General features: G+C 43.1%; 2 protein-coding genes across 2 annotated transcripts in view; one reads left to right on the top strand and one right to left on the bottom strand.

Annotated features, from left to right (window-relative positions):
• scn4ba (sodium channel, voltage-gated, type IV, beta a) overlaps positions 1-2,889 on the top strand; it is a 23,172-nt gene extending 20,283 nt beyond the window's left edge. Inside the window, exons 3-5 of the mRNA XM_080844287.1 lie at positions 12-234; positions 1,759-1,888; positions 2,697-2,889. Coding sequence (XP_080700413.1) covers positions 12-234; positions 1,759-1,888; positions 2,697-2,787 — 444 coding nt within the window. The 3' untranslated portion in view covers positions 2,788-2,889. The remainder of the gene's footprint in view (positions 1-11; positions 235-1,758; positions 1,889-2,696) is intronic.
• An 8,899-nt stretch (positions 2,890-11,788) lies between these two features.
• tmprss4a (transmembrane serine protease 4a) overlaps positions 11,789-12,500 on the bottom strand; it is a gene marked incomplete at both ends in the record, with an annotated part of 18,183 nt that continues 17,471 nt past the window's right edge. The window contains one exon of the mRNA XM_080844557.1: positions 11,789-11,830. Within this exon, the coding sequence (XP_080700683.1) occupies positions 11,789-11,830 (42 nt within the window). The remainder of the gene's footprint in view (positions 11,831-12,500) is intronic.

A 12,500-nucleotide genomic window follows, 5' to 3' on the forward strand; every position in this document is an offset into this window, starting at 1 on the left:
GGTTCCAACAGACTCTGGTTGAGGGGGTGGTTCCGATGGAGGGGGTGGAAGCGCACGTGTCCGTGTGGAATGAGCGAGTGGACTTCGTGGGCTCCAGCCGGACCAATAACGTCTCGATCATCCTGAGGAACATCACCTTCGATGACCAGGGCGACTACATCTGCTATGGCAAAAACCCAAAGGAGAAAGGTCGCAACCACAGTGCCATCTTGACCCTCATTGTTGTCGATCAACGTAAGTTCTGTCTCTGCTCTCCCCCTAGTTCATTTGACACAACAATCATTTAAACCTGTAAAGGTCCTGCCAACTGAAGTTGTTGCTGTATTATGTATTAGTCAATGTTTTATTCACTGTTGTAAGGCGACCTTGGGTTTCTTGAAAGGTGCCCTATGAATAAAATGTATTATTATTATTACGTTCTTAGACCATTAGATTCTGAGAGAACTGAAAAATCGACTCACCTTTTTTCCCACGGAGGAAGCCTCCAAGGTTCTCCCTCTAGCCCTCTGGCGTGGATAACCCTTTTGTTTCTTTACTTCATATAAAAACATATAATAAATGTTTTATGTAGAACAATTCGGTTCTGAAATGTTCAACATAGAACTTTAAAGGGTCATGTGTATGGACAAGGGTTTCAAGTAGAACATGAAAGAGATATTCCATACTGACAGGGATACTTTTTAATAATCTTTGAAGAGGGAAACAAAACAAAACCTCTAATAGAGCAGCAATATCTGGCATTTTATCAACAGTAATGTACCATCAACAGCAAGATAATGGATTCATTACCTAGGGGGCACTTGTAGTGATACAATGGTACGACGCTTTATTTTAATGGTCCACTTTAGACTATCTAGAGATGTTCAGAATATAAACAAATTATCTATTCAAACTCTGTTAACTGCAATTCGTGGTTAAGGTTAGGGTGAGGGGTTGGGTTTGGTTAAGGTTTACCAGAGTGAACAATGAGAAAGACTGAACTTGAATTTCAACAAACCCTCCGTGAAGCCTCTGTATGGCCATAACAGTGTAGGCAGAGTGTAGGCAGAGTGTATAACAGTGTAGGCAGAGTGTAGGCAGAGTGTTTAACAGTGTAGGCAGAGTGTAGGCAGAGTGTTTAACAGTGTAGGCAGAGTGTAGGCAGAGTGTTTAACAGTGTAGGCAGAGTGTAGGCAGAGTGTTTAACAGTGTAGGCAGAATGTAGGCAGAGTGTTTAACAGTGTAGGCAGAGTGTAGGCAGAGTGTTTAACAGTGTAGGCAGAGTGTAGGCAGAGTGTTTGACAGTGTAGGCAGAGTGTAGGCAGAGTGTATAACAGTGTAGGCAGAGTGTATAACAGTGTAGGCAGAGTGTAGGCAGAGTGTATAACAGTGTAGGCAGAGTGAAGGCAGAGTGTATTACAGTGTAGGCAGAGTGTATAACAGTGCAGGCAGAGTGCAGGCAGAGTGTATTACAGTGTAGGCAAATGTCCAAATAAAGTGTAACCGATAAAACGGTTAACCTAGCTGTACTGTTTTGTGGATAAAACTGTACATATAAGCATCTGAGTGTTAAAAGCTGGTGTTAAATTACAGCATACCGGGTGATAAGGTTCTTTGTCATGTTGTCTGAGGCAAACTACTCTCTATTCCTCTGTCCTACTGTCTTACCCATCCTGCTGTCTCACCTCTCTCCCCTCTCACCCATCCTGCTGTCTCACCTGTCTTACCTCTCTCACCTGTCTCTCCCAACATGCTGTCTTACCCATCCACTACTCCCAGTGAGAGAGGTGGACAACACCCTCACCACCATCATCACGTCAGTGGTGGGAGGAGTCATCGGACTCCTCATCCTAATAATGATCCTCAAATCCGTCATCCTCCTCATTCTCCGCAAGAGGGCAGAGAAAAAGTAGGTCAACCGTTTGCGTGTTTGCGTGTTGGCGTGTTTGCATGTTTGCGTGTGTGGGAGTGAGTGTCTGTTGGAAAATGTCAGTAATCATTAGCAGAATGACCACTGAATGACTACTGAAAATTCACAGCGCATTTATGATTGTTTGCAAGTAGACCTCTATGAGCTACTAAGGCTTACAACGCTTTAGGTAAACACGACCCAGGGCTGTGTACGAACAGCGGATTGGTTTTAGCGCACACACAGGGTGGATAGCTAGAGGAATGCGTACAATTTTGCTAATGTCTAGTCAAGGACACCACCTTTAAGTGCCTCTGTGATTAAATGTCACAGCAGTATATTGATGTTACCATTATTCCTACTGGTCATGACAAGTCTATGCATACGTAATGCTATGATTATTTATGACTAGAGGTGACATCACAGTAACATACTGCGTCTTTAATTACTTTTACTTGGGAATCTAAGCAAGGCGATTTTACTGACATGGAAACGATGGAAATGTTTAAAAAAAATTACACCTTTGGTCTGATAAGTCATTTCATCTGTGTTGACAAAGCAAACAAGTAACATTAAAGCGTCCATTACTATAATATTATCTCTCCCTCTCTCTCTCTCTCTCTCTCTCTCTCTCTCTCTCTCTCTCCCTCTCTCTCTCTCTCTCTGTCCCTCTCTCTCTGTCTCTCTTGTCTCTTCTCCCCCTCTCTCCCTTTCTTCTTCTCTCTCTCTCTCTCTCTCTCTCTCTCTCTCTCTCTCTCTCTCTCTCTCTCTCTCTCTCTCTCTCTCTCTCTCTCTCTCTCTCTCACAGCAAAGAGTGCCTTGTGAGTTCAGGAAATGACAACACAGAGAATGGCCTCTCCGGCTCCAAAGCAGACAACAAAGCGACCCCGAAGGCGTGAAGGCGTGCGTGAAAGCGTGCGTGTGTCTGTGTGTGTACATATCCCTACATGCATATATGTATACATGCAAATATATACATATGAATACATGGTGGAAAAGAAGATGACGATGTGTATAGACAGAGATTATCATAATGGACTGCTTTATTCTCTTGTCCCTTAATGGGGAACTTTAATAGATGGATTGGATTTTTGATTTGTTTTATTTTATTTTAATTGCGCTTGAGCCTGGATTTATGGAAAGTGTCACGGGCTGGATTGTAAACATTCCTATGACAGTGTCACCTAGGTGATAAACAACAACGGAGCGTCAGCTTAATGCTGAAGGCAAACTGCTGTGATTGGTCACTTGAAGAGAGGAGAGGACGGGGCTCGGAGAAGCCATGATTGAAATGGAATGACTGTAGTTTTTAACGACTGTAGTTTTAATCTGCTGTCCCCCCGTGCGAGTTAGCACCTGAGACATTCAGCATCCACCCACTGCCAAGGTCTGATCGAATCAGCTCACGACCGCACGCCAACAACAGCTGATTTCTATTTTATTCTTTACTGCATGGTAACACATGCACCTATTTACAAACTCTCACAAGCATTCCAAAATCAAACCGTAGAGAGGGGACGATCAAGGCAAGCCAGAAAGACACTTCTATCAGTGGTGTCTGTGTCACTGTACTGCCTAATCAGAGATTCCTCGAGGACTGGAGGCAATGACATGATTAAAACACACTTCAGACGTCTGAGCACATCCACTAAACTCTACTGTACAGTCTACAGTCTGTGAAATTATGTAGAAATAATACAAAATACAAACAAAGAAATCATGAATAAGCCCTTCACACTGGAGTTCCAGTAATGAGGGGAGATATGTAGGAGAGCCCCTAGGAGACAAGTAGGATCTGTGTATCAATTCAGCCCTAGGAGACAAGTAGGATCTGTGTATCAATTCAGCCCTAGGAGACAGGTAGGATCTGTGCATCAATCCAGCCGGAGGGGACACGTAGGATCTGTTTATCAATCCAGCCCCGCCACTGACTTTCCCCTTTTGCTTTTCGAGGCGTCACGGGTGTCTGCGACACGCTTCTCACTTCCCTCTGCTTTTAGGGTGTCTTCCTTCAGCTACAAAAAAAGAACAAACTACGGTTTAAAAAAAAAAAAATAGATGAGGGTTTAATGAATATGTAAAGACAATGGTCAGGAAGCAGAAGAAGAAAAAAAAAGACAATCCCCAGAAACTGATCCCATTTCCCCCACCCCCCGTGAAATTAATGAACATTTTCAACGCTGCTTTTAGAACAAAACAAAACAAAGAAAAAGCATTTTTAGCATGTTGAATGATTTTTTATAGACATACCGTATATACACTGCATCATACAACACCCCTCCTTGTACAAGTCCACTCTCTCTTACTTTTCTCTCTACCATAGCCTGCTCTGTCTATGTAAAGCAAATATCGAGTTGACTAATCCAGACTGGAAAACCCCATTCAAGCCAGCAGCAGACTAACTGTTTCTTGTCGGCCATTTTGAATGGCGGGGGTTCTCTTCGGTGTGCCTCTGGTCGTTGTCTGGTTCAACATATCTTCCGTCTGTCCTTTCGAGCAGCACTTTATTTGGATAGTCCACCTACAGAGACTTTACAGATTGTTTGTTGAAATTCAGGTTTAGTCTTTTGTAATAGTTCACTGAACCGCTCTTAAAACCAAACCTTGAATAGAAGTAACAAAAGTCTCAACAGATACTTTGTTTATAATCTGAGCATCTGTAGATACGTAGTCTACAGGGGGACCACACAAATCAAATCTATCTTTCTCCATCGCACCTGCTTCAGGTCAGTTTAATTCTAAGGCCCAATCCCATTTCTAATCTCCACCCCTACCCTTACCCCTACCCCTTTGCCCTCGCTTTTTCAAACGGAGCCATAACGGAGGGGTAGTCGAAGGGGTTTAAACTCTAGCCTTACGAATTGGGATAGCCCTCCAACACTTACGTACGTCATCAGTACGCTGCGTCAGCTGTTACGTTACCAGAGAGCGACAGCTGTCACTCACCAGACATAAACAAACATGGCGCCTGCAGCTGTTATTTACACAATGCAACATTTAATCTAACAAGTTTTAAAATCATGAATTACAAAGAAAATACTTTCATTTGTGTGATGCTTTCCCTGCTTTTTCCGACATTTTTAAATAGACTCGCACGATGTTTCTTCTTTAATGATCACGGGTTCGCAATGCATTGAGGGAAATCAGTCTACCCCTCCGTTTGAAGTGTGCCCTCGGAAAATCTCCGTTTGGAGGGGTGGAAAGCCCTTCCCCTCTCCCCTACCCCTCTGTCTTAACGTGAATTGGGACAGCCCTACCCCTCCACATGAACGCGCAAAACGGAGGGGAAGGGGAAAGACGAAGGGGTAGGGGGTGAAATGGGATTCAGCCTAAAGCTCTTGATCAGGTGTATTCGTCTCCCCAAAAGTGCTGAGGACAGATGGAGGACGTTTTGGTGTTGGTGAGGGTAGCAGAACCCCGGATCAATGGAATGTGGAGCCATCCAACACAGTTCTCTGGGCAGACGGAACCCTCTCTGTCTGCCCACCATTCTGTGTCCCGGAGCCCATAACTACCCCCAAAGTCCAGCCCTTTAAATCCCCTTTGTTGTCTAGACTCGAGAGCCAGGTCCAGAAGAGAACTCCTCCAGGATACACAGTCATAACACTGGTGGTATTCATCTGTACTTTAACGCAAGAAACACCGACCAGCCATGTCTTTAGAACCTTAGAAAGGACGTTTTCCGTCCTGTTTCCCTAACATAGAATTAAGAATGTCATAAACGATGAGTAGATTTTATGAATGTGATGATTGTCTATGTAATACCCACCAATCTGCCATACAACAGGAATAGATGCTGACTCATACTTCATACAGATAGTAATTAGAAGTGCATTAAATGAGGCATGCATTTCATTTCATTCTTTTAATTAACAAGATCAGTATTGGAAAAATGAAGATATAGAGAGGATTTTATCACAAACCCTTGATTTTAATTAATCTTTTATCTTGAAATATTTGAACCCAGCAAAGGGAAACTCGTTTCCTTATCCCCCTCAACGCTTTGACAACCAAACCCAGTTTTTAAACTCTTACTTGCCATCGGCAAAGACAAATATACCTCTGTGTATCAATTTCACGTCTGACGCCTAATTGTAATAGAAGTTCAGGAAAATGTAATCGATGAATGTTGCTTTCAATGGCAAATTTAGATGAAAGTAAATATTATAATGACCTCATCAAACATCTGCACTGCACCCCCTGCTTGGATGCGGGGGTTTGAAGAGAATCCTTATGGGCACTTTAACCATGTAGATTATTTTTGTGATTATTTTATTTTTATGCAAACAATGTAAACGTGTGACGTAGAGAAAGTAACCAAGTGTGCTGTGTTTAATGGAATGTGGTGACAGTCAGTTCAGTGAAATAGGGTAAATTTCTCGGTGGATATAGGTAGGATAGGTGTTGAAAGGTGAGCTTTGTTGGCGTTGTGAGTGCTTCCGTATACTGACGAGCACCTTTTAAAACAAGCTTCCTTTACACTTGACTGTCCTTCAACAATCAGGGCCTTGGGCTGTCGTTAGATTGGGAGGCTTCTAAAAGCTTCCATTCTAGTCACAGTCCCATGATCCTACGCTCAGCCGTGTGCTTGAAATTAATTATGGGAATTATTTCACGGTAGTTTTGACTCAGTTCCACTGCTTTTCTTTGCTGTTATTATTATTATTATTATTATTATTATCATCATTATTGGCAAATAATCCAAAGAGTTACCTCTGTACTGCTTGCCCTTTTGTGTTCAGAATCTGATCAGAGCAATAAGTACCTTATTTTATTCTCATGGTTTTTACTAACTGATGTTGCAATACACAGTGTCTGTAATCAGATCTAGTGAGGAGGGGTCCGCTGGGGGAGATTGCCTGTTGGCCTTATCAATCAATAATCTGCATCGGCACTGATGTTTATGTTTGATCTGTAGTAAGGAATCTATGAGATATTGTGTTCATACCCCCAACACACACACACACATGCATGTCTGCACACACACACACACACACACACACACACACACACACACACACACACACACACACACACACACATACAGAGATCAACACAAACACATACGTATACACACATACAGAGATCCACACAAACACATACACGCAGACCACACTTACATTAAAGATTAATAATAATGCTGTTTTGGCCGACACGATTAACATTAAAATTGAGTCGCCACATTGACTACAAAATCCTGCATACAAATTTAGCTTGTGGCGTAAAACTCATGAGAAATCAAAAGTTCACCCCTCTTCATGTGATACGATTGCAATACTCATGGACATTGCAGCTCTAAGTCTATGCACGCAATGCATTATGGGCCTTGCGGCATCGGTAAGATCACACTGAAAGCTCAAACGAGGGAGGCTGATGATTTCACCAATAATGAGGGGTTAAACAAGCTGGCTGTTGCTGGGATAAAAAAGCAATACTGTTTAAATCTGTCTAACAGAAATGTTTGAATCTGTATAACACAGTTATGTGTCAATGCACTCAGAGGACATTTCTGTTCACACTGGCCTTAGAATGGATAATATGTTTGTTTGTTCTTTCGTTTCGATATTTACTTGCCTTCTGTTACATATCGACTTCATTTCTGGTCTATTTGCACTTTGGGTACACTCAAACCTTCTGCGAAAGTCTTTATCCCGCACGTCTTCCCGGCTGAAAGAGCTCGGACAATGAATGTACACGTTGGCTCATCCTCTCTCTCTCCCCTACTCCCTATGTATGTCCTCAAACTTGCCTCTTGCCTCTATTCTTCCCAGTGTTTCCTATGTGTGTGTGTGTGTGTGTGTGTTCCATCTCTCTGCTTCCCCTCTCTATCTGCTACACCTCCAGCCTGTTTCAGACCCCTGCTGGCTGATCTAGTGCATTGCCGTCAGTTGGGATTGATTTTCTCTGGGTTCGGCTGCTCGTGTCTGGATTGAGAGGCGCTCTGCACCAGAAGTAGCCCAGCCCATTTCAGCTGCAGCAATGCAGTCCCAGCATTCTCTCTCTCTCTCTCTCTCTCTCTCTCTCTCTCTCTCTCTCTCTCTCTCTCTCTCTCTCTATCGCTATGTCGCTCCCCTCCCCTTCATTTATTTCCTTGTCGTTATTGTCGTACAATTTGCCTCTCTATTTCCTCTCCTTCACCTCACTCTATTTTTCTCACTTTCTCTGTCTATGTATGTCTCTCTTTCTCTCCTTCTTTCCTCACTGTCACTTGTTTCCTTTTCTGTATTGTCTCTTTATTGTCGTCGTCCCCCCCCCCCCCCCCCCCCTCTCTCTCTCTCTGTCTTTCCCTCTGTCAGTGATGGTCTGGAGACCATGCGTGTGTCTGCATCAAGGACAGGCACTGGTATTTACTTCTGAATCGGGGCACTTACACAATAGACAGCATTTTTAATGTCAAATATGTCATGTCACTGGTTAACCTGTCTCAGTATCTGTCTATACAACTGTCACATTGGGAAGTGACATATGATTCAGAGTTTTAAACACAGAAATGTGTTTCAAGGGGGAATTGTCTATTATGTTTCACTGGCTACACAATATCATGGCTTCACTGTCTGGCAATGGCAAACATTGTGTGGTATTTTAAGAGAAGACATTTTGACAGCAATTGACATTTGAAATCCTTACTGCAATGCAATGTGGGACAAATGTGCTTACGATACAATGATTTGCTGCATAATGTAAACCACTGGGCAATTTTAACAAATTTGCTGTAGATTTTAAGATTTTAACACAGACTAAAGTCTAAAGAACATTTTATGTACATGATGAAAGTGACAATATGTCATTCTGACTAATACTACTGCCACTTTTGAAATATTTTACAAGTTTAGATTGAATCATACGCCATATTGGAGCAAGGAGTGTTCATGTTACCATTTCAAGCAGATTTTTCCAGTGTCGTACTGTGGAGTATAGCATAGTGCTTGTTTGAAATGCAAACCTAAACGCCCTGGGCTCTCTCAGGTGATATAACCTGCCACTTCTTGGTTAGAATAAAACATTAGCAATGACCTATTAAGTGTATTCGAATTTGATACTCATAAAAGGATTTCACTGCCCACGGGAGCGGCTCCTGCACACACTGCCAAGCCAAGAGTCAGTGAAGTCAGCTCATAGCTAGCCTTGTGGGGCCCTAGCCACTTTGTGGCAATTGTTTATCCTCTGGAGACAACTCTGTGGCCTCAAAAAAAAGTGTCAAAAATGAATGCTGAGAATGCATTCCCTCTAAGACCCATCCATATCTTCTGCATGTCTGTGTACTTTTAGCGTCCTGGCCAAGACTCCCCTTTGGGTCTCTGGGCTGGTTTACAAAATGTTCAAATGCTGTAATTGTTCCAAACCTACATTTAGGCCACTTTTAACCACGGTTGTCTCCAGACATACATCTGGCTACAGAAGACTACACCAGAACATTCCAGAGAGGGACATACTATGGTCTTCCCCTGCAGTGAGACACTGCATTTCCACGAAAATATAATATACTCGAAACTCTGTTCCCTTTTGTGATGGTACAGTACTGTTTTAACTCATTACGTTATATATCTCCGCTGTCTCAAAGCTATTCCGGGCCCTAAGAAGGGCAGCCTGTGGGCATTTGAAGCATACATGGAGGCTATGACCGGTTTTACACAATGATTATCAAAAGCACAGGACACTTTTACTCAAATCTATAGGCTTGGTTTTTAAAACAAATGCACATAGGCAGATCAACACAGAGCAACAAGCACAGATGAACACAGCAAAACACCACTTTCCCTGTGTGAAACTGTCCAGCCACCTTTGGAGAGCAAGGACATCCCATAATAACACACAACTCTGGCATGGATTTAGCCCCCGACTTGCAGGTGGATCCAAACAGATCCGCTCAGCATCAGAAGCGGGGTCCAATGCAGAGTAACCTGCCACGTGGGATTCACGCTTTTAAAAACCTCCACTTGCTGCCTGCGACTCCCCTATCTGGGGTGAACGGAGGACGAGAGGAGGGTAGTTTAGGGTGTGAGCGTGCCGTGCCACACCACACCACACCACACCAGACTGCTCTCTGTATACGCCAAGCACCATTTGTCTATGCTTGAGGTAAGCGTGGTCTCTGTGCTCAACACAACGCTTCTACTTCTCTGACCTATGTCAGTGAGTGTGTAGTGAACTCACATACTTCTCTGACCAATGCCAGTGAGTGTGTAGTGAACTCCCATACTTCTCTGAAATCCTCCACCTGCGAAACCGGCCCTTCCTTCTGTCTCCTTTTGTGCAAATGTCTCTCATAGTCCCCTGACCATGACTATGCACCTCAGTAGATTTTCTTCTGGACTGTAAAAGAAACTATGTATACAAAAAAAAAGTGCATATAACTAAATAAAAAATATGTTTGCTTAAATAATAAGTTTGTGTGTGAGTGTGTTTGTGTTTATTGTGGTGTGCTTCTGCTATTAATTTACTCTAAATAAAGATGTCAGTGACTTCACATCTTAACTAAGCCTAGCTAACTGTCTTTAGTCTGTGAGCAGTTAAACGTTCCCCTGTTAGACAATATACTGTAATACTGTATGCATAATTTTAACTAAAATTATGGAGTTGTAAAGATGACAAGTAATGGCCTGTGTGTTTGTGTAGCAACAATGCAATTCCACATCATAAACAACATGTAGTTCCACTCAACCGAAGAATATGGGACTGAATGTCTGGGCATGAGAGTATGGCATGCAGGGGCGCAGATAGCACTGGGGACGGGGGGGACATGTCCCACCCAGATTCATAGTGACCCTGATCCGTCCCCACCACTCTACCTACGTAAGGTGACAATCATCAGTAAATAACGTTTAAAAAAAATGTGCGTCCCCCCAGTTAAAAAATCCCATCTGCACCGCTGATGGCATGGGATATGATGAAGATATGAGCATGATGTTTTTGAACCTATTTATATAGAGTTATTGTAAAGTAGTTCCTGACTCCTCAAAACAACACACCAACATATTCAAACAAATCCCTCATTTATTATACAATATGAACATTTATAAAATATATAAACAGACAAATAGTTTAACTATTTACATGATGTACAAAATAGAAATCTCACACAATGCATACAGTTCCGACTAGAGCACACACTACAAACACTTCACGTTCTTGTAAAAACAAGCTTACCAGAAACACACACAAACACTCGCATTAGCCTCCAATTGTACGAGCACCAACATTTAAAATGTTCTCACATTTCTCCCCATTTTGGCCACAGAGATAATACAAGGGCACACTGAAAATGCAAAAATGGTAATGGTTCCTGGGAGTAGTGTTGAAATGCATCTGATGGAGTTGCATATAGCAGGTCCAATGACCAGTAGTTTGATGAAGTTGTATACATCCTTTCACACACTCCAATGACCAGTAGTTTGATGAAGTTGCATACATCCTTTCACACACTCTAATGACCAGTAGTTTGTAGAATGATTACACAGTGGTGTTGATTTCCTTACTTACAAAGTCACACAGAACCCAACCTATGATGTGCTTTTTGGACTCGTGTTTGCATTGCATTGCCCTCTGAGATCAAGTAGTGGCTGAGCAAATGATTAAAACCCACAACCTCGTCAGACTGTGAGGTTATTTGGCCACACTTAGTCAAATATAATACATTTTCCCTGAGACATTATTCCGAATAATACACATCAACTCCTCTGGACAGACCCCAGACTGACGTGGCGATCCTTCTCTGAGGCATCTGAAGTTAAGCCAGGGTCGAGGTATTGTCAGAGCTTGTTCGTGTGTGCGTATTTGCAATTTGTGTGTGTGTGTGTGTGTGTGTGTGTGTGTGTGTTTGTGTGTGTGTGTGTGTGTGTGTGTGTGAGTGTGTGTGTGCAGGTGTTTGAATGCACGTATGGTATTTCAGTTTGAATGTCCTCATGGCTCAGTCCCCTGCTCATTCTTCTTCTTGTCCACTGGCTACAGCTGGGGATATAAAAAACAGAAAAGTCTCATTCCTCATCCTCCACATTCCTTTAAACCACAGTTTCCCAATCCTGCTTCCGTCTCTCCCTACTACAGTTTCCCAATCCTAATCCCGTCAGTTCCTGCTCCAGTTTCCCAATCCTGCTCCCGTCTCTCCCTATTCCAGTTTCCCTATCCCGCTCCAGTTTCCCAATCCTGCTCCAGTCTCTGCCTGCTCCAGTTTCCCAATTCCGCTCCAGTTTCCCAATCCTGCTCCAGTCTCTCCCTGCTCCAGTTTCCCAATCCTGCTCCCGTCAGTTCCTGCTCCAGTCTCTCCCTATTCCAGTTTCCCAATCCTGCTCCTGTCTCTCCCTATTCCAGTTTCCCAATCCTGCTCCTGTCTCTCCCTATTCCAGTTTCCCAATCCTGCTCCTGTCTCTCCCTATTCCAGTTTCCCAATCCTGCTCCAGTCTCTCCCTACTCCAAGCACAAGTGATTCACAACTGGGTCAATTATGACTGCCATTATCATGCTGTTGGATGTCTATTAGATATGAGTGTTGAGAAAAGCAGGAGGACCTTGGTCATGTGTGCAGAGCAGAGAAGCTCCAGGACCTGGCCTGAGAACCTGAACCCTCAGCACTTAAAGTCAGGTCAAAGGTTAGAGGTCAAAGGTGAAAGGTGGG

This window comes from Sprattus sprattus (assembly GCF_963457725.1).
Source record: "Sprattus sprattus genome assembly, chromosome: 9".
Lineage (NCBI taxonomy): Eukaryota > Metazoa > Chordata > Actinopteri > Clupeiformes > Clupeidae > Sprattus > Sprattus sprattus.